Raw genomic sequence first — 21,955 nt, 5'->3', positions numbered from 1 at the left:
ATTGCAGCAAATCAACCAATTCCTCTTCATGCCACGCAATTGCCAGATGACCGCACCGCCATCGCCACAAATCAGTCAATCCATTCAATTCCACCAGCTATTCACGAATAACCGACTGGAATTCGACGGTATAGGTTTTGGGGGCGACTGCGGCGCCATCCTTGACGGAGATCACGAGCCTTTAATTCATACCAGCTACCACCTGCGATTCTCCGTTACAGTCGGAGGAGGCGATGCGATGGCGATTCGATGCCGGAGGAGGCGGCGCGAGGAACAACAGAAAAGAAGAGAGAGAGAGAGAGCTCCACCGCCCAGGCATAGAGAGAGAGATCGAGAGGAAAGAGAGATGATGGGTTGGGGTGGGTATTTTTTTACTCCCTCCGTCCGCCAAAATTATGTAAAATTGCTTGGGCACGAGATTTAATAAAATTGGTGATGATTTTGATGTAGTGGAGAAAGGGTCCCACCACTTTATGAGATGTGTGGTTGAGATTGAATTTTGAGTGGGTTTTTTGTAAATAAAGAGTGTTAGTAAGGATAAAATATTAAAGAGAATGGTGGGACCATTGCCATAAAAGGAAAGTGACATAATCTTGGCGGACGCCAAATATAGTAATTTTTACATAATCTTGGCGGACGGAGGGAGTAATTTTTATCTTAAGGGCATTTCGGTCTTTTTGCGTAAAAAGTGGGTAAAATTTTATGTTTTTATTTGAGTGGCTAAAATTTATTTTTGCTATATAAAAGTGGGTATTCTTATATATTAACACTTCATATTATGTCTATTTATAACTTATAATAAGACGAAGCAACAATTATATGGAAACAGAAAGTTGATTAAACGCGGCTACCATTTATAGTTGAGTGGCCCATTAGTCAGGTCACATGGCTTCTTCCTACCTCCAATTTTCTACTTGAATTTTGAAATGAGTTTTATCTTATTTTATTTTCACTCAAGATATTCATTTTATTGTTACTCAAAAATAAATAAAAAAATAGTGGCATGCTATGAATCAAGTTTGGCCCTTAATTAGTTTGTGTTCTTGTGCATTCAAGCCTTTTTTATATTTTTTTTCTTTAATAGAATTTCTATTTCAACATTCTTACTCACAAAGTAGCTTCTTAGACCTAATTAAAATGTACATAATTTTAAAATATAAGTTTAACATGTATATAATCTTAATATTTCTATCATCTCCATCCGAGATAAATTCCTGAAACTGGCTCTGCAGACAACATATCATGCAAGAGAATAGAATAGATAAATCATGAAGTTAAGAGTTCCCAAAAAAAAAAAAAAGAGTTCATAATTCTTGTTCCTTAATAATAATGAAGGAGAAAAATAGGGGGTATGTAACAACCGAATCGATAGATTTTAATTTCAATTTGGTTTGATTTTCATTCACACCAATTTTCAGTTCAATTTTAAAATTTTAAAATCTAGACTTCATTTTGATTTGCAGTTTAGGGTGAAATGGTTCGTTAAATAACCACACCGACCAAAATTTATATATAGAAAAATATTTAAATAAGAATCACTATGAGAACGGAGAATCGTTTATAATCATTCGATCATCATTTAGTAAGAGAATTAAGAACAATGCACTGACATATAAAATTACTGCATTCACTATGAAATTAATTGCACTCAGACTCCATTCATTCATCAAGATGATGCATTCACCACAAATCTCCATGATCAAAGGGTTGGTTCGAACAAATAAGTTGGTTCGGTTCAATTGCTGTTCATGTAATTTTACCAACCCATGCCTAGGAGAATGACATAAAACCAACTTCATGTATACTTGCGAAAAAAAAAGATACAAATTATATTAAAATTTGGCTGTTTACAAGAGCAGAAAAACCATAAATTGGAAGAATGATTATCTACATATGAAATGTTCAGATCTTCAAAACTGCAACCAAGAACTGGTATATATGAAGCCACAAAAGTTGCTACAACTATTGTTTCGAGTTCTTCAATTTTAGTCTCAACATATGCTAATAATCTACAGCCCTCAAACATTTAAGTGGGATCAGTAATATGATCAATGACAATTACTTTACATTAATACACTTCCTTACAAAAATTGGAGCTTCTCAGTTTGCCAAAGACAACGAGAGGGCGTCTAGGTAACCACGCGACCTAGTTCTGCAAGAAGATGAAAATCGGCCCAGAAAGAGACGATAATATTTCAGACAACTCAAAATGCGAAAAGGGACAGATTCAGCTCAACTTAAATTCCACCTGTCTAGCTAGAAATAGATTGGCACAGCATAGGTGAACGATAAAACAATGAACTTTTTTGTACTTGAGTGTTAAATCCCATCTTAGACAAAGCATAGCCCGAGGAAATACATCAAGGGAGACGGGATCACGTACATACCATCTGCACGTTCAGGTGAAACTGTCGTGGTATTTGAATGCATTTGCAGACTCTTCAACTACGCGATTTACCAAGCACAAGACCACAATAATGTGCTTATGCTTATCAAACAGCAGTTTGCTTTGAGCTAGTAGCCTCGATCATTTTCTGTATGGTTGGTATACACTAATGGCTCTCTGGCAACCTGTGGCAGCATACAGAAGTAAGAGCATAATTCATATTTTCATCTTTTGTGCAAACACAATTTATCGAATATACAACTAGGGTGCATTTACTTTGATGGAAAAGGAGAGAATGCATATATTTTTACCCATTTTCCATCTTTTTCACATGTTTACTATGATAGAAAATTTTCTCCGGAGTACATGGTGGATATTTTCTCGGACAGCTCATTTTCACTCATTTTCTCTCCAATGTTGGATAATACTTATTATCTTTGGGTAGTAGTGTGAAAATATTTTCCAACATTTTCTCATCTTTTCATCTCTAGTAAACATATGATAAAACAAGAGGAAAAGTTAATATTTTCTTACATTTTCTTATCCATCCTTTTCCAATGAAAATTTTACAACCAAAGTAAACGCACCCTTAGACGTAAAGTAATTGAACCAGAAACCTAGAAATCTCCTCACATGAGCTCATTTTTTTATTGACAGAAATTTCTATATTAACTGTCGAGTCCAATTTATGAAAGAGCTGCTTTGTTTCTGTTTGACTGGTGAAGTGGAAGAAGAATTAAGCTATAAGAAAACTGATTTTCGAAGATACACAGTATATTACTGGACAAAGTACCTCCATGGAAATTCACTCGTATCGATTCCAGCTTGGTGAAGCTCATCTACATACTGTAATGCTTCTCGGCATTCCTCCCGATCATCAAAGAACTCCTTCTTTTCACCTTCTATTTGATATGTTTCATGGCCTTTACCAGCCACCACCTGTCGCAAATGCACAGCTAGATGAGAAAATATTAAGGACAAAAGGTTGCAAATGAGCTTTCTCATACCAACGTAGAGAAACAAGCAGAAAAAAAGATACTTTTTATTCACATCTCAATACCAAGACAAATACCCCTCCTCATTCACACGTTTCTTTTTGTTGCTCTGAGTCACAATAACACTATTTGAGCAATGGTAGCTACATTTATGACATAACTTATAGCTTAATTATCTCCTATAAGTATTTCTTTATCAAGAAGAGAAAAGCAAGGTTTGCCAATGATGTATGTGGTATGCTACGCTCTAGGCTGCCAACAGTTCATCCTTCAAGTACCTCACTTTCCAATCTCACATCCCACATTATGCATTTTGCAGAAAAAATCAAGATACAATCTCATATATGGACAGACCATACATTCGCTCAAACAATATGTTCCTTTTTCATGGACAAGGTAATTGATTGACTAAATAGTTTCTCTGTGGATGCAATCTCACAGTAGTTGTTTCTAATTTGGTTTCTCGTCCCAAATTTGTGCAGAAATGCAAATCAAACCAAGCAGCATAATGTTCAAGAACTTACAACCATGTCGCCTTCCTCGCCCATGGCTACAGCACATCGTACAGCTACCCGTCTAATATCATGTAAAAATAGTCTGTGGCCATTAGGAAGAGGTGGATAGTAATCATTCTCTCCATGTTTCAAGTAATCTTGCATGGTCCAACCCACTCCAGCCAGCATATCATCCAAGATGTCCACTGGTAATAACATCAAGAATGAAAAGATTGATAAGAGAATGGGTGGATGACGAAAGATTCTATCGAAAAAATAAAAATCACAGAAGGAAAAAACTCTTGAAGAGTATTACACATATCTTTGTAACTAGAGTTTATTACTACTATTAGTATTAGCTTCCTTGATATGATTACAAAAGTTGGGAAGAAGACTTGAACCCCAGAAGAGCCCAAAACTTATCTTCTTACAGCTACATCAAATTTAAGAATCTCAGCCCTTAAGGATATGTTAGGTATAATATGATTCATCCCTACGTATGCATTTGGGGATAGTTGAATACCCATTGGCTCTGTTTATGCAATTGTCTGGTTTCTTAAATTACAGAAGCTCAAAGATTTTGGCACGATCCAAATGATTCTTTCATCATCTGAAATATGCTTTATATTGAAGAGCAAGTCACGAGAAAACTTCTCAAAAAACAAAAGAAAAGGCTTAAATCATTTTGAAGCGTGTCGTTATGTCTCAGAAAGCAAATGTAACTACTTACAAGGATCTTCATTTTTCGGATTGTCCGATGTCAAGATAGTGATATCACTTTTTTCTGTGGCTATCTTTGTCATCATTGGCCTCTTCCCTCTGTCACTTTCACCAGCACACCCACACACTTCAAGAAACAGTAGAAGAAAATGGGTCAGAAGTGGAGATAACGCCCAATAGAAGCTACAAGAAAATCATGATAAATCTTCCCATCTTAAACTTGTTTCTTATAATATAAGTAATTCTTTAAATAAGATTCAAGTAAGTTCCGGAAACAAGAACATGCTTCTTATGTCACAAGTGGGAGAACAAAAAATGATGAAAAGGAAATCCATTTTACGGAAAGTTATAGGTTGAAATTTCAAGATCAGGCTAACATCCAGTATTAAATTGGCATTCATGAGTTTTCTAATGAACTTTACACGTGTTCAACAGAAGGTTCAGAATTTGAAGAAAGCAGATCAAAAGATTTTATACAAAACTTCTCTAGTCTAGTGTGAAATATCTTATACCCAAAACTCAAAATACACAAAAGAATATCCATATTGAGTTTGATCCTAAAGCAGTGTGTATTTGTCTTTCACGTAATATACAAGAAACCATCAAGTTAGAATGATCCAGAACTTATGTCAGTAATGCCATAAATTTTCTTCACATTTTTGCTGATGATCTGCAGTCATACCTGTGGCAAAGTGCATACATAGCTCCTACACATTTACAAGATCCAAAATATCCAACTTTCTAATCCCTTCTAAGTTTTCATGAATCTCGTCTAATTTCTCATTACTGTAGGCTTTACTACTCCTCTACATGCTATGCAAGTTTATTCAATTTTCTTACATCGTCCAGTCAGAGAGACAGCTTAAAAGAAAACCAGGAAATATGTCCGACTTTTCAGAATTATCAACGTTTCAAGGTAGCTCAAATATGTTAAAAAACAGAGCCAAGAATGCGCATTCAGAATTCATCTTCACTTGTAATCCTAGAGCTACCATATAGAAAGAGGATAAAAAGGAAAGGAGAGAGGAAGTGAGAGAGTGAGAGACTAGTAGAAAGCAAGAATTGATAATTTAAGATATTAGCAAAAAAGCATAAAACTGGATGCTTTAACACATCAATGGAGAGACTGAAGTACCAGTGATAATCCTCCTAGGGTTAAGCTCTCTCACATAATCAAGAAGTTTCGATAATGCATCGGGAGTATGGGCATAGTCCACAATAACGCCAAAAGCCTGCTCCTCGTCTATCAACTCACACCTGCCTGGCACTGCATCGACCTCTTCAATTCCTCTGACAATGTCCACCAAAGGGGCCCCAACTGCAATTCCAACGGCTACAGCTGCAAGAATGTTGTATATATTATGCCTCCCAAGTAGCCCCGACGAGATCTCCAATATACCTTGAGGCGTATTCACCAAAACCTGAGTCTCAAACAGAGATAACTCAAATTTCAAAGGATGAACATCCGCATTCTTATTTTCCATTGCATAGGTCACAACGGGTACATCGGGATTCCCCTGCGCAATAAAGAACATTGCATTTGGGTCATCAATGTTCACAATCTTCCGGTGGCGTGATGGGTCCACCATCCTCTGGAAAAGCTTAGCCTTTGCCTCCCTATACTCCTCTTCCGTCCCATGAAAATCCAAATGATCCCTACTCAAATTTGTGAAAACCGCAATATCAAAGTCAACCTCGTCACACCTCCCTAATGCCAACCCGTTAGATGAAGCCTCCATCACCAATGCCTCCGTACCATTATGCACCATCTTGGCAACCAACTTCTGCACCAAAACTGCATCGGGGGTGGTATTACTCGACTCCAACTTGTTATCCCCGTGAATGTAATACCCCACCGTGCTCAACATACCCGTCCTCAACCCCATTGCCTCATACATGGATTTGATCAAATGAGAAGTTGTCGTCTTGCCATTTGTCCCCGTGACACCAATGACCGACATACCCCTAGACGGGTGCCTAAAAAACGAAGCCGCCAATGCAGCAAGAACTACATTGGTGTCCTCTACAAGGACCAAGGCCTTACACCCCAATGTGCTCTCTATATCTACCTCCTTACTCGCCACAACCGCCACAGCGCCTCTCTTATCCGCCTCCGATAGATACAAATGCCCATCAGTCTTCCTCCCTACACAACACACAAACAAATCACCACTCTCAACGACACGAGAATCATGCGAGATCCCACTGATTTCCACCTCTATGTCTCCATAAACCGATACAGGAACCACTTTGCTCTCGTCTAACAGCTCAGCTAAGCTCATTCTAAACTTAGGTTCCACAATTCTAGGTTTAGTTTTCCCAAATTCATCAAAATCAATATCAAACGAGCTCGCAAAATCACCAGCACTCACCTCAAATTCAGACCTGTCCGCGCTCCCCTCGTCGCTCTCATCACCAGTGAGCCCGTGCAGCTCGTCAATTTCCTCCAAATCGACGACTTCTTCAGGCTCCAGTTCATCAGCAACCTCAATTTCGGGCTCGGCATTCTTCTTCGGGGCAGGCTTAATCAGCCCCTGCTTGATGAATTCGCGGCGTTTCAGGGCAATCGCCTTGTCGATTTCGCCGAAGGGATCGTCTCCGGTGTCGGCATCGATGACTGAGTCAGGGATGTCGTCGGTCTCCTCGAGCGCCTTGAGGAAAGTGGGCTGGTCTTTCTTGTATTGCTCCTCCTGGAGCTTGCGGGCACGGGAGGCCTGGCGCTGGATTTGCTGGAACTTGTTGACGCCGTGCATGGAGTCCTCGGGGGCTTCGGGGGGGTCCTCATCCGACGGAGTAGGGTAGTATTTGCCGTCGGCGCCGACGGCGAAGATGGCGGTGGAGGCGGAGAGAAGGGGCGGCTTGAGGAGAAGGGTGAGTGCGGTGGGTTTGAGCTTTGAGGAGTAAGAGAGAAGCGGCGGTGGAGGGAAGGGTGGGAGAGAGAGGAAAGAGAGGGGCATGTTTGCTCCTCTGTAGAGAGAGAGAGAGAGAGAGAGAGAGAGAGTGGGTTTAGCTGTAGCAGTGGAATGGATAGGGGTTTTAGGAAAGAGGGAAGGAAGGAGTTGAAATTTAGAAGTTGCTGCTGCTAACGATAAACGACTAGAGATTTTAATTTTATTTAAAATCTTTTCATAATTTTTTATTTAAATTATAGTATATTTTTTTAAGGGTTATGAACTTAAGGCCAAAAAATATACGAACTTTGAAAAAAATTGCAATTTTCACCTAAACTTTCAATTAAGCCAAAAAATACATGAATTTATATTTTTGTTGCAATTTTCACTTAAGTTTGACTTTCAACGAAATTGAAACTTAATTCATAGTCAATATTAAATCAAATATATTAAATTTTGCTTTATTAGACCGCCGAACTTCTAAATACTCATCATCATTAGAAGTTAGACCAAGATCAGGTGAAGTTCCGACTATCAATTAAGCTCTAATTTCGTTGAAAGTCAAATTTAGGTGAAAATTACAACAAAAATATAAATTAAAGTATATTTTGGCTTAATTGAAAGTTCGGGTGAAATTTATTCTTTTTAAAAAAATTCTTGTATTTTTTTTTTGCTATAACTCGTTTTTTATGGCATACTTCATCTCCGTCCTAATTCAATAGTCGACGATACTTTGGCACAAATATCATCATATCACAAATAGAACATACAATATGTATAATTCTCTATGTATTATGATGTCAGATTTTGAAAGACAGTTTTTTTTTTTCAACTCATGTTCTTTACTAAACAACATAAGATAGATGCCATGAGGAGTATAATAAGTTTTTTAGAAAAAAAAGATATTTTCATAATTTGTTATGCTGGAGAAACTTGAAAATCTGATTTAAATTATGATATTTAAATTAATCAATTATGATATTTAAATATAGATAATGATATAATAATAATTTTGAGTTCATCCGTCCACGGAAGGAATGACTATTCCCATAGATGTAGGAATAATGATTCCAAATGAAATGATGATTCCTATAAAAAGAATATACCAAACAAATGAATGAAATGAAGATAATTCCCATAGATGTAGGAATAATGATTCCAAATGAAATGATGATTCCTATAAAAAGAATATACCAAACAAATGAATGAAATGAAGATAGGAATCACCATTCGATTCCCACCTCCATTCCATCTTATCGATCACCTCCTTAGTTTTCGTCAACTCACTTTCCCGAAAAACGAATAGATCGATATTAGCAGTGTTATTAAATTCAGGACTATTTATAGTGATAACTGATAAATATCACCTTAGTTTGTGGGAATGTTTTAAATATATACAAGTTTGGGCTTCTCATTATGTCGATTGTGGGTTGTTGGGCTAAAAAAAGTTGTTGGGCCAGTAGATTTTAATTTTTATGTAATGATTTTTAATATAGGTTCGTTAAGTAAATACATGTAACTATTTAAGAGTCCAAATTGAATTTGGTTATTTATAACTGTAATTTATTTTATTTTAAATTGATTTAGTATAATTTTTAAATATTTACATAGGAGTAAATTAATATTTAGTGTGATTTCAAGTCTTTAATGTAATTTTCCATATTAAAGTATGTAATTAGTTGTGTTGATGTCCGGTATAAATTAGTCAAGTTGTGTGATAAACTAGCAATATTTCAGGTATACCAGCTTCAATTTTCAATCTTCGAAAAAATTTCGATACTGGACACTCTAGTTTTAGTGCATTGAAAACTGTAAGATATTCATATTGGTCTCCTCTCATTTCTTGTGATTTGTATACACACCTGTATTGTGTTGTTTCTTTTTTTTTTTTTTTGAATTTAGATAATAAGAGGTATCTATAATCAATTATCTAAAAGTGGGAAAACATCACCACACAGACGGAATTGAACCCAAAATCTCTCACAAATGAGAGTCTTTGGGTGGCTCACCTTTGCCACTAGAACAAGGTCTCATTGTTGTTTCTTTTTCTTCTTTTAACCTTGAGAATGAACGGCCTTGCACAATTTGCACTTCATCACGTTCTCTTCTTTTTCTTATAATAAATTTATCAAATTAAATAAAAACGCACCCTTACTCTTCTAAACCTTTTTCCATTATAGTTGGTGTGCGTTTTCAATTCTGTGCAGGCTAATACATTTATCTTGTTAGACAGTTTTTTTGGACGTTGCTGATTCTAATTCCAACAATAATATATTCAATAATATGATATAGAGGTCATTGAATGTAATCCTCATTGCAAGTTGTGAGTGTATATATGGTCATCGAGTAAATTCATCAAATTTTTTTTGCACAATCTTCATGTATATAATAGGACATTGGATTAAATGGGATTGTGTCGGAAAATTACAAGAAGCCACGTTGCGGCAATCTTCATGTATATATCAGCATAAAGACTTTTTTCTCTTTTTTTTTGACTTGGGGAGTTGGGGAGGGGGAGCTGTGGGGTTTGAACCCGAGACCTCACTGTTCACACACAGGAGATCGCACCGTTTGGTGTCTCCTTGGGGACAAATGAGACTTTTTTCATGGATGAAAGGAGTACGATTAATTCCTATATACTTCTAAATTTTTGAACCGAACTAAAAATTAGACACCCTTGAAAACTACATTGACCGACTGAAAATTAGCAATTCGATCATTTTTTTCGATTCGATTCGGTTCGGTCTGAACACACGAGAGTTAATGCAGGAGGTGGAATGGTCCCAAAAGAAAGTGGTGGAACAAAATATTGGAGAAGCAGAAGCCAAAAGCCAGCTGCTGAAGACGTAGACGGCCTTAATTGCCTAAGAAAAGACATAATTCTCCCAAATTCGCTTTTTTTTTGTTGTACGTTAAATATCACTATGAGCCAAATAATACCGTTTAAATGACAAAATGTCAAAATTTTCAAGAATTTAACAGGCTTTCTCTATCATAAAAGGAATATTGGTTTTGCGATTATATGTTCAATTCTCATCTCCTTACTTTTCATTCTATACTACTTTTTTCGTCCCATTATAAATGTCTCATTATTTTTGGACACGAAGATTGAAGATTAAGAAATATGTAATTAATAGATAAAGTGAATTGGTGGAAACTATTTAAATATTAGGTATAGAGATAATATGTTGCCAAAAAAACGAATGAGACATTTGTAATGGAACATCTAATTATAGAAGGTGGAACATTTGTAATGGAACGAAAGGAATAATTTTTACGAAATAGTAGAAAAAAAAAAGCGATAGTATTTATGTAATTATGTGCATCGTCTTCTATCATGTGAAGAATACATATTTGAGAATGGGGTTGAGTTATTATACAAATAAGATTTATCATATAAAATACACTCTAATGAAACATTGTGAATTCGTTGTGAAAAATGATAAGTTTAAAAGAAAAGAAAAAAAACCCTATAAATTTCAAATCTTGTACCACAATTCATTCAACAAAATGATAAATACATCTTCATAATTTAAAAAATGGAAATAATTCATATTTTGTGCGATATATATGTATGTATAACCACTCCCTTTACACATAATATGGATGCATGTGATATGAACTCAAAAGAATACAACTCGTGTCATGGGAATGTGAACTAAAAAAACATGAGTCCAAAAGATGTAGATATGGATTCACAAATATAGTCCATATAATTGGTTGGTGGACAAAAACTAATAAAACAAAATCATTACACGAGGGGGTTTTTGCAGAGGCTTAGAGATGTTTCAAATTGGCGTTTTTTTTTTTTTTTTTTTTGAAAAGGTCCTTCTAGTTGTTACTGTGATTTACTCTCTTTGTCCCACAAATTAGTATTCATTTGAGAATGATACAATTTTTAATAAATTAATCGAATATGTTGTGAGTGGAATAAAAGTTTTACCTTTATTAGAAGGATTAATTGCCTATAAATACACAAACTATACCCAAATTTTGGTTTTTAACCAAATCTATTTTTTTGATCAGAAAATACATAAACTTTTAATTTTTTGGAATTTGACATGACCTCAAAAGTTCGTTGGCCAATAACTTAATTGACTGAATTATGATGGCCAATCTGAAGGTACAGTTGGAAAGCTATTGACGTTGTCTTTCTAATGATACTTATATTGTTGGGTTTTGGTAATCGGAGGTGGTCGAAAAAAAGAAAAAATATAGAGTTTCGTGACTTCGACTTTCATGCCATTTTTTTTACCACTTCCGGTTATCAAAACTCAACAATATAAGTATCATTAGAAAGATAACATTAAGAGCTTTCTAACGGTATCTTCGGATTGCCCATCAGAATTCAGACAATCAATTTATTAGCCGACGAACTTTCAGCTCCGGTCAAATTCCAAAAATATAAAAGTTTATGTATTTTTTGACCAAAAAAATAGATTTGGTCAAAAACCAAAATTTGAGTATAGTTCGTGTATTTATAGGCAATTAACCCTTATTAGAATGAAGTAAGAGATCTATATAGAAAATAATATGAAAGTGAGAGACATACTAAAATGAAAATATAGATACAAAATCAAATGAGATTCAGTGTACCACACTTTATGTCCCACTTTATGTCCCACTTTCAATTTTATTTATTTTCTTATGTATTTTTTCTTCAATTTCAACTTTATATGCTTTAGTTTAATTTTGTGATTATTAAATAGGGTTTATTCCATCAATCTAGGGTATATCATTATTTTTTATCATTTAATTTCACTTTTATTAGTTAATAATAGATTGATAAATTCAAAGTCATGGTATATACTTTTTAAAAAATTAAATATAATTCATAGTATCATAATAAATTTTATTTTTATAAAAAAATATTTTTAAAATAATAGATATAAAAATGGGACACAGTGGCACACATAAAATTGTGGGACACTGGATTTCGTCCCATACAAAATTGTGAGAGGGGGGAGTATTTTGGGATAAGTGAATACTTAACAGTACTTGTATTAAGGAAGATATCACGTATTTAGCACAACAATTCATTAATTTTACAATAATATTTGAAAATTTTGTACTCGATGTTATAACTTTTGCAATAGTTTTTTTTTGATCGGTAAAATTAAAATTTTATTAAGATTAAAAGCAAGGCACCAGAGATGCCAATCAAAACAAGAAGGAAAGATTGAAACCCTTTGAGCACCACATGGTGAAAGGGATTCTCAACTCCAAAACTTTATAGACCTCATTCCAACTCCAAAGTCTACCCTTGATCTGTAAAACAAGTCTCTCAATATCCCAAATCTTTCCTTGAAAACGACTCTCGTTTCTTTTTTCCCATAGTGTCCAAACCGTTCCCACCCATAACGCATTTAGCAATCTTCTTCCTTTCTTCTTTTTGGCAGCAGAGATGAAGGAAGTGTAATGATGGAGAGTACCTCTAGGATTTGCCGTTTTGATGTGTATCCATTGGAAGATTTGGTCCCACACCGCCGCAGCTTTCGGGCAATGAAGAAACAGATGTTCCGTCGTCTCCTCTCCAGCGACGCAGGCGTTGCATCCTCTCTCTTCCCAGCTAATTTGAATTTGTCGTCTTCTTAAGTTGTCACAGGTAGCCAAACGATTTCTAAGACATCTCCACGCTGTCACCTTGGCTTTGTGCGATGTTGGAGCCTCCCAAACCATAGCCATCTCAGCCGGTTGAGTTTGTTGCGCCTCACTGGAAGCCGCCACCAAATCATAAGCCGACTTTGTTGAGAATTTACCGTCCGTAGTTGCCCTCCAACTCCATCCATCAGTTAAACCTGTAGAAGGGACAAAAGCAACAACAAGTCTCAAAAGTTCCTCCACCTGTCCATTCTCTATTTCCCTCAAATCCCTCCTCCAATTCACCGACCACACCCACTCTTCTCCTTCCCAAAACCCACTCTCTCCGACGAGGGCTTTCTTATTCGAGCACAAGTTATACAATCTCGGGAAAGAGAACTTGAGAGGTTTGTTAACAGCCCACACGTCCTCCCAAAACATTGTATTCATCCCATCCCCGAGACTGTGTTGAAGGTGATCAATGAACCATCTATCGTCGCTTCCTCCCCCTTTCTCCACAATTTTCGCCCACCACCCCAACTGCCCACTTCTTCCCACCATCGAGCAATCCCCCTCTTCGCCCCAGACAAGTTCCCCATAAATCGATTTGATCACTCTCGCCCACAAAGCTCCCCCATCCACCAAAAATCTCCAAAGCCATTTAATTAACAGAACATGATTAAACAATTCCACATCCCGAAACCCAAGACCTCCTGTTTTCTTATTGGAACACAAGGAGCTCCATTTAAACCAGGTGATTCTTCTCGACTGAGAGTCTCCACCCCACAGAAATCTGGAGAACAAGGAATTGAGGTTCTTGAGCACAGTCTTGGGAATGAAAGCGTAGGCCAGTTGATATACCGGAATAGATTGAAGCACCGCTTTGACAAGAGTGATCCTCCCAGCCAACGAGAGAGGTCTTTTTCTCCAGCTTGCAATTTTGTTTGAGACTTTATCCACCAAGAACTTCCAGTCGCTAACACCATTGCTTCGGCCTCCAATTTTGGTTCCCAAGTAAAGACACGGGAAGTAACCAATCTTGCAATGGAGAAACGAAGCCCATGTCCTCTCGACTGACACATTCACTCCCACCGTCATCAGGCTGCTATTCGTGAAGTTGACAGCAAGACCCGAGACAAAATGAAAGAGAAGCAATAGACTTTTCAGTGATTCCACATTACGCTCATCAGCCTCTAAAATAAAGATGGTGTCATCCGCGTACTGGAGGTGTGTAATCGGCACTTCATCCTTACCAATCTTAACAGGAAACAATAACTGTCGTTCCACTGCTCTCTCAACAAGCGCATTCAACCCTTCCGCAACAATGAGGAATAAGAAGGGAGACATCGGGTCACCCTGTCTCAAGCCTCTCTCCATTTTGAAATCTCCCGTTGATGACCCGTTAACAAGGACACTTGCCGTGGCTGACTGAAGACACCCTTGAATCCATTTCCTCCAAATCCCATCGAAGTTCATTCTATCCAGCAAAGTATCCAAAAAATCCCATTGAACTGAGTCGAAAGCTTTGGCAAAGTCAATCTTAAAGAATATCCGGCTTCGTCGCTTCTTTTTTGACTCAACAACAACTTCATTCAAAATGACCGCACCATCGAGAATGAACCGCCCTTTAACGAAAGCGCTTTGATTATCAGAGATGATCGACCCCATCACCTTCGTCAGTCTCCCCGCCAAGATCTTTGCAATGATTTTATACAAGCTGGTAATGAGCGAGATTGGACGAAATTCGTTCAACGAATCAGCCCCTTCTTTCTTCGGTATTAAAACGATGAAAGAAGCATTACCTCCTTTAGGAATTTTACCGTTCGCGTGGAAGTCCTTCAGGACCTGGAGGATATCCTCCTTAACCACATGCCAAGCCGATCTCCAGAATGAAAAGTTAAAGCCATCAGGTCCTGGACTCTTATCGCCAGAGCAGCTCCAGACCGCTTCTTTAACTTCTTCGGGTTCAAAACCTCTAATCAGCCAATTTCTCTCCTCATCAGAGATTTTCCTTCTCACAAAGTCAATGGGAATAACAGGCATCTGTCTATCTTTCCGCTTGAAAAAGGTTTCAAAATGATTTCTCACCCTAGCTTTTACCTCTTCCGGTTTGGAGATCCATGAGTTATCAAAGATCAGTCCGCCTATGTCATTCTTCAACCGCCTCCCTTTAATCGCCTTATGAAAGAAGCCAGAATTCACATCTCCCTCCTTAAGCCATTTCAGTTTAGCCTTCTGTTGTAAAGTCATCTGCTTATGCTTCATCTGAAGGGAAATGAGAGCTTGGAGCTCATTTCTCCTGATAACATCCACTTCGCCTAAACAACTCTGCTCGTCAAGCTCATCTTTCTGTTGTAACTCCTTCTTTAATTCGTGAATTTTAGAATCAATCTCACCAAAGGATGTACGATTCCAAACTTTTAAAGCCTCGCGAAGTTTCTTCAATTTCTCCTTAACCACGAAAAAGCTCCATCCCTGACAGTCAGTCCCCGTCCACACTTTCTTTACAACATCTTCAAAGTCCGGGTGATTCGTCCAAGCATTTAGGAACCTAAAAGGTCTTGGTCCCCAATCCTCCGTTCTAGTAGTGAGAACAATTGGGCAGTGATCCGAGATCGAACGCTGAAGACCGCGTGCAGAACTTCCTTCCCAAGTAAGCATCCAAGTTTCGTTAACAAGGAAACGATCGATCTTGCTCTTGCATTTGCCATTGGGCTTGTACCAAGTGTACTTTCGACCTTGTGTATGAATTTCCTTCAGATCGTTCCCCCTAATAAAATCCTCGAAAAACCTCGCCTCCGACGCTCGAAACGTCTCCCCGCTGCCCACCCTCTCTTCTCTTCTCCTGACTGCGTTAAAATCTCCCAAAATACACACACTTCGATCCGCATTCTGTTCAACAATAGAACCAATTGCATCCCAGAGAATCCTCTTTTCCTTTGATTCAGTTGGCGCATAAATATTGATATTGCAACACAAGAGACCGTCCTCCTTGTACCTACCGTTAACAACCAAGGCCCCCGGTAAATCCCAAGAACTAGATGCTTCGAACACCTCCCTATTCCATAAACACGCAATTCCCCCAGCTCTCCCGTCAGAGTTCCTGATTGCCTTATCTGTGTTATTAAACCCCCACCAAGAATTACAAAAAACATCACTAAAAGTCTCCATTTTTGTCTCTTGTAAACAACAAATATCAATCTTATGCCCTCTTACAAGTTCCATAACATCTCGCTGTTTCGCAATACTCCCCAAGCCCCTAATGTTGTATGACAGTAAATTCATGGACAATTCATCTGACTCCCAGCATTATTGAAGGAAAGGAATTTACCTTGCATCTCGATTTGGCGAACAATCACCTCTTCTTCAGTCTGACTTGAAAGACCTAACTTCTTCCCAAAGTCCCAGATTTTCTGACCTGAAATTCCCCCCTCCTCTGTCAAAAGCAACCCTTTTTGTCTCTCCCCAATGTCTTCCTCCTCTGCGGCCTCCTCCTCTCTCCCATTTAGTGGTTCTATTTCAGAGATGAAACGCCCCCAATTCTCCTTCTCCCTCGCTCTATTCTTCTTTTTCCCTTTACCTTTTTTTCCTTTTGTGCATCGGTGATCAGCCCTTTTGTTATTGGAAGGCAGCCTAACTTCCCCTGCTTGGGAGCCCGAAGAATCATCCTTTTCGATCCTAGACACTCCCTCAAAATGGTTGTTTTCTTCTACAAAAACATTCACGTCGAGACTCTCACTGTTATCTTCCAGATCATCAATACCCCCTTGTAAAAGAATGGGTTCCTTTTCTCTCTTTTCTCTCTCAGCAGGAACCGTGGGCAAGGAAATAGGTACCTCGCAAAGAGTGGCCTGCTCGGCCCTGCAAGAAGACTGGCTTAAAACTGCGGCAGCAATCGCATTCAAAAGCAGTCTCGAGCCTCCCAACGTTGTCTCCTCATGATTGGTAACCTCGACTGACGTATCTGCGACGGTTTGTTGCGTAGGAATCGGAGAGTTCAATTCTTGGAGAAGTGAGACGTCTTGCGAAGGAATCGAAGAGTTCAATTCTTGGAGAACCGAAACGTCTCCATCTTCCACACCGATGTCATCCATCATTCCAATGGTAGCGATAGCCTGATCCATGGATTCCACTCCATCCGACCATCCTGGATCCGATTCCGATTCCGACTCGTCTAAATCCAGTTCTCCGAACAAGGACGAGAATGGGTTATCCTGAATTTCTTCAATGCGAAGTGTGAAACTAGCTCCATCAATGCAGCACTCCACTACTTGCTCAATGGATTTGAGACCTGTAGAGATTTGGATCAAAGCTTCGTCCAATTTCTCTCTTTCTTTCGTGAGTTCGTGAATTTTCAAAACCCGCCCAAATTTTGCCGTCACCAAATCAAAGAAACGAGAGTTCCATGCATGAAGCGGGATCCCAATCCATTTAGTCCAAATAGATCGCTGCTGGTGAACATCCACAAAGTTCCATTTCCTCTTCCAAAGAAACCAGAAGTCACTCCATTCATCTAACTCCGTGAGAACTTCTTGTGTTGGTAGTTCGCAAATACTTCGGATGAGCACCAAACTTCCCCCCATCGTCGAAACTTTCAGTTTCCCGGCACATTCGCTGTTGATTTCTTCTTTGATTTCATCCCAGGAGAAATCATCTTTGATGAAACCTGTGAATGTTCCTTCAAGCCACTTTGAATCCTCCTCCGAAGTTTTGAATTGTAGCTTTTCTCTTGTGCTGGGTTCTCCTTCAGAGACTCCAGTGAGAACTTCTTTAAAGGAAACTCCCGGCTTCTTCTTTGCAGAATCCAAAAAATGGAAGTAGTAGTCCGGTTTCTTTCCAATATCTCTTTTGGCGTCGAACCCCTTTTTTTCTTCATCCCTCACCACCCTCTCAAACCTTGGTTTAAAAACTCTAATTTTGTAGCTTCCAATCCAAAGTTGATTCAACTGTTGAAGCAAACCTTCTGTATCCTCGACACTTTCGAATCGGACAAAGCCGAAAGGATTCCCTTTTTTATCTCTCTTATTGGGACAGAAAATGTCAGTCGGAACGCGGACGGCACCAAACTTCCTTCTTAAGAAATCAAAGCTGCAATGTTCGGGGATGTTGTTGAAGAAGAAGGTGACTCTCTGTGATCTCGGAGGAGGTTTAACCTCTCCAGTGGATCGACCAGCTCCAGTCCTCCAAGTCTTCTGCTGTCTATGAAAATTATTGCTCCGTTGATACACCTCCTTGCCTTCTGCTCTGGTCCTCTCGTGCCCCCTTCTCCTCACCACCCTCCAAACCTCCTCGCGACTCATGCTCTCCGGTCAAAGAAATAGAAAAAAACTCTCAACCAAGCAACTTCAAGTTACTCCACAATTAATTCAACTCAACAGCCACTGGTCAGTTGTAAAACATTCAAGGTAATCCACTATTGCAAATATCCATTCCAGTAAGCATTCATATCCAAGGAATCCGTAAACTGCCTCTATTCAAAGTGTTGTGAAATCCAAATCCCAAACTCCAAACCAAACGCCATTTTCATAGTAGAGAAGAGACAACGAAAAGGATGAAGGACGGCACAACGACAGAGCTTTCAACCATTACTAGATAGCTTACATTGGCGTCGGAACTTGGGTTGGCGTCGGAACTCGGCCGAGCTCTGCAGTGAGATAACCGATCTGGTGGATGGCGGAGGAATGGCGCCGATCTGCTGCTTGGAGCCGATCTGCTGGGTAGCTTTTGAGGTGATATTAATGGCGGTGCAAAACAAGAAATGACATGCTTAGATCAGGACTAGTGAACACGTCGAGCACTATCTGCACGGGAGCAGCCGATCTGCCGTCCCTCGCCAACTACAGAGAAGCAGCACCGGCGTTCACTCCGGGCAGCAGTGGCAGATCCGTCGACCTCAGTGGGCAGCCAGAGGTTAGATCCGTCGACCTCAGGCGAAGCATGAGCAGATCTGGCGGTGGCGTTGCCGCGGCGACGTCAAACGGCGGCTCCAGACGCTGACAGCCGGTCCAGAGCTCACCGTCTTTAGCCGGCCTCAATCGACGTCAACGGTCTGTCTCAGATCGCCAAATCGCCAAAGGAAAGCGGGGGTAGATCTGGAGAGGCGACGGGACTGAAGCGGCGACGGGAGAGGAGCGATCGACGGAGTTGGTGATGGCCGGCGTGAGCTGCTGAGCTGCTGGTGCTGGTTGGCTGTTGATGGACGGAGACGGTGGTGCGGCGGCGGCGAGTGGGGCTGGGGCAGGATAACTTTTGCAATAGTACATGCAACCCAATTTCTAGCGCCAAATAGTTGACGTGGCTCATCTATCTTACAACGTGTAAACATGCACTCGCCAGTTATTTCAAAGATACACTATTTAGTAGAAAAAATATAGAATTAATTTTTTTTCCTATAGTTAAAAAAATACCGACAAAATTTTTACGGACATCGGCTATCCGTCGGTAACCCAAAAGACCGACAGGATTTTTACGTTTGCCGATGGAATATTCCATCGGCTGAATTGTTGTAGTGGAATCTATGAAGAATCCCAAATTTTGAAAAGATTGGAAAAATAATACACCTTTTTTGCAGCAATAAGAAACGACAACGTTCTCATTAATTTGATTTGAAAAAAATTGTGTATTTTATTTTCTTTTAATTACTTTCAATCAAATCGCAAACATTATTGATCAATTACACTTTTAACTCTTGTAGAATTGTACGTGCAAGAACCACACCCATCACTTCTTAAATATGACATCCACATTTTAGATCTAAAATAGTTTAAATGGATGTGTTAAATTAAAAATTTTTATAAGAGTATGTATTTGTTATGTCCACATTCTTAAAAGTGAGTGTTAAAATTTTTTTTCCCACTATAAATTATTCCAATAATAACAATGATAGTAAAAAATAAAATGGGATGAATTTGATCCCCCTCATAACCATTTAAGATTCATTGTACCACTATGTGTTCCACTTTCAATTTTATTTATTTTCTTACATATTTTTTCTCTGATTTCAATTTTGTACGCTTTAGTTAATTTTGTGATTATTAATCAGGGTTTATTTCATCCAATTGTGTTATATAATTATTTTATTTTACTTTTATTAACTAATAACAAGTTGATAAATTCAAAGTTATGGTATATAATTTTTTAAAATTTCAATTTTTTAAAAATAAAATTAAGTATAATCCATATAATAAATTTTATTTTTATGTAATATATTATTAAAATAATAGATATAATAGTGGGATACGGTGGCACGTACAAAACTTTGAGACACTAGACCTCACTATAACCCCGCCACATGTCTCATGATAGAATAAATATTAAGTATTATCCGTAAAATATAAATAACTACAATAGAATAATTTATATAATTGCATGTGATATAACGTATTCAGATCATGAAAACATTGATAGTTTTGGCATATATTGAAAAATTAAATGTTACAAGTGAGATGGTACGATGAAGTTAAATACCCTACAGATTCGAATCTAATGCTGTCCAGCAACATACAAATTTAATTGATTATTGGAATTGAATCACATAAGGTTCCGAAAACGTTTGACTCCCTATTAATTTTCTTACTTATTTTCGCTATGAAGAGATCACCAACTCATAAAAATTAAGACTCGTAATTAATAATATACCTAACAAAAATGCTTAGTAATTGATGATATTAAATAAAGTTAGTGTGGATCTTAATTATGTTAGCTACTATATTCAATGTTCAAACTAGTCAAACTTTTATTTCTTTTATGTAGAGTAGTTCACATTGCAGGCTCTGTGAATCTTGATTTGGTTGAATTAATATTAGTAATATTTTATTACGTCAAATTTAAATTATGTGAGATTGCTAACAAAATGATAAATCACTCCGAATTAATCATTTCACAGTCGAATTCTGTAATCCATCATATATGGTGTAAATAAAAAAAAATTATAAACTTTGAAGTTTGTAAAATAGAAATGTGAGTTAAAGATATTTTCTAAAAAAAACATTAAAAATTGATAACGTAAACTATCATAAGCATTAAAAAAGCATCACTGAGAGTTTAATTTCATCATTTTCTTTATTAAATTATATATACGCTCCATCAATACCTATTATATTTGTATAACTAGGATGTACATTCAGCCCGAAACTCATGGGCCGGTCCAATTAACCCGTTAATTAGAGAGGGTTAGGGTTAAAAATTTTCAACCCAATAAAATTATAGTTCGAATAGTCTGTATCCGAATAGATCGACACCCAATAGAATTAGCCCAAAAATTACCTGAAACTCTATAGGGTCGATCCGAAAATAATATATTTGTTAATTTGATTATATAAAAAATTTATCGTTATTTGATTTTCAACTTATTATTTTGCTTTTGAAAATTAGTATAATAAGATATTTTTTTCAAATATTTGTGAAATGCATTTACATTCAATATTAGAAAGTTAAACTCATCATTTCACTTCCTTGTATTTTAATTCAATATTTAACAAAAATATGCATCTTTATATATCTAAGAATTGCATATTAGTTATTATGTAAGTCGATATTGAAATGTTACTTATTTATATGCGTGTGTATTTGTTTATTACAAATATAATATTGTCAAGAGAAATATATTAATTAATTTTTTTTAATAAATTTTCGAACCCCGACTAGCCCAATGAACTAACTCGAAACCTGAACGTTTAGAGTTAAAGTTGAAAATTTTTAACCCAAATTTTTTTAAAATCGATTAACTTACATCCGACTAACCTAGTAATCCGATAAGACTAGCTCGATATCCAATAAATTGGCTCGAAGTATAACCTACAAAAAGCTAAAAGGAAAATGATGTTAATTATATTTATTTTCATGTTTTTTTTGGAGAACCGGAAATGATGTTTTTTTTTTTTTTTGATA

The 21,955-nt window shown here is 37.5% G+C and overlaps 1 protein-coding gene across 2 annotated transcripts; it reads right to left on the bottom strand.

The window, feature by feature from the left end:
* Positions 1-1,909: 1,909 nt before the first annotated feature.
* Positions 1,910-7,627, bottom strand: LOC130994819 (UDP-N-acetylmuramoyl-L-alanyl-D-glutamate--2,6-diaminopimelate ligase MurE homolog, chloroplastic-like). Of its 2 annotated transcripts, XR_009091940.1 has the most exons (6): positions 5,731-7,627; positions 4,606-4,722; positions 3,906-4,081; positions 3,180-3,325; positions 2,388-2,571; positions 1,910-2,152 (listed from the first exon to the last, which is right to left on the bottom strand). XR_009091940.1 is itself a non-coding variant. In XM_057919891.1 (5 exons), the coding sequence occupies exons 1-5, from the start codon at positions 7,550-7,552 to the stop codon at positions 2,553-2,555; spliced, it is 2,280 nt and encodes a 759-aa protein (XP_057775874.1). In that variant the 5' UTR covers positions 7,553-7,627; the 3' UTR covers positions 1,910-2,552. The 2 variants fall into 2 exon arrangements, 1 of the variants encoding a protein (XP_057775874.1); XM_057919891.1 differs by having other exon boundaries at positions 1,910-2,571.
* Positions 7,628-21,955: the final 14,328 nt, after the last annotated feature.

This window comes from Salvia miltiorrhiza, chromosome 7 (assembly GCF_028751815.1).
Source record: "Salvia miltiorrhiza cultivar Shanhuang (shh) chromosome 7, IMPLAD_Smil_shh, whole genome shotgun sequence".
NCBI lineage: Eukaryota > Viridiplantae > Streptophyta > Magnoliopsida > Lamiales > Lamiaceae > Salvia > Salvia miltiorrhiza.
Note: the sequence above shows the minus strand (reverse complement) of the source record. Positions and strands in the feature narration are given on the sequence as shown.

Bases quoted from the DNA above. Each gene is read 5' to 3' on its own strand.
- LOC130994819 (XM_057919891.1), bottom strand. From the start codon at position 7,552: ATGCCCCTCTCTTTCCTCTCTCTCCCACCCTTCCCTCCACCGCCGCTT. The intron at 4,723-5,730 runs GTACTTCAGTCT...TGTTTCTTGAAG, and splicing joins CCCTAGGAGGATTATCACTG to TGTGTGGGTGTGCTGGTGAA. The intron at 3,326-3,905 runs GTAAGTTCTTGA...CATTTGCGACAG, and splicing joins GCGAGGAAGGCGACATGGTT to GTGGTGGCTGGTAAAGGCCA.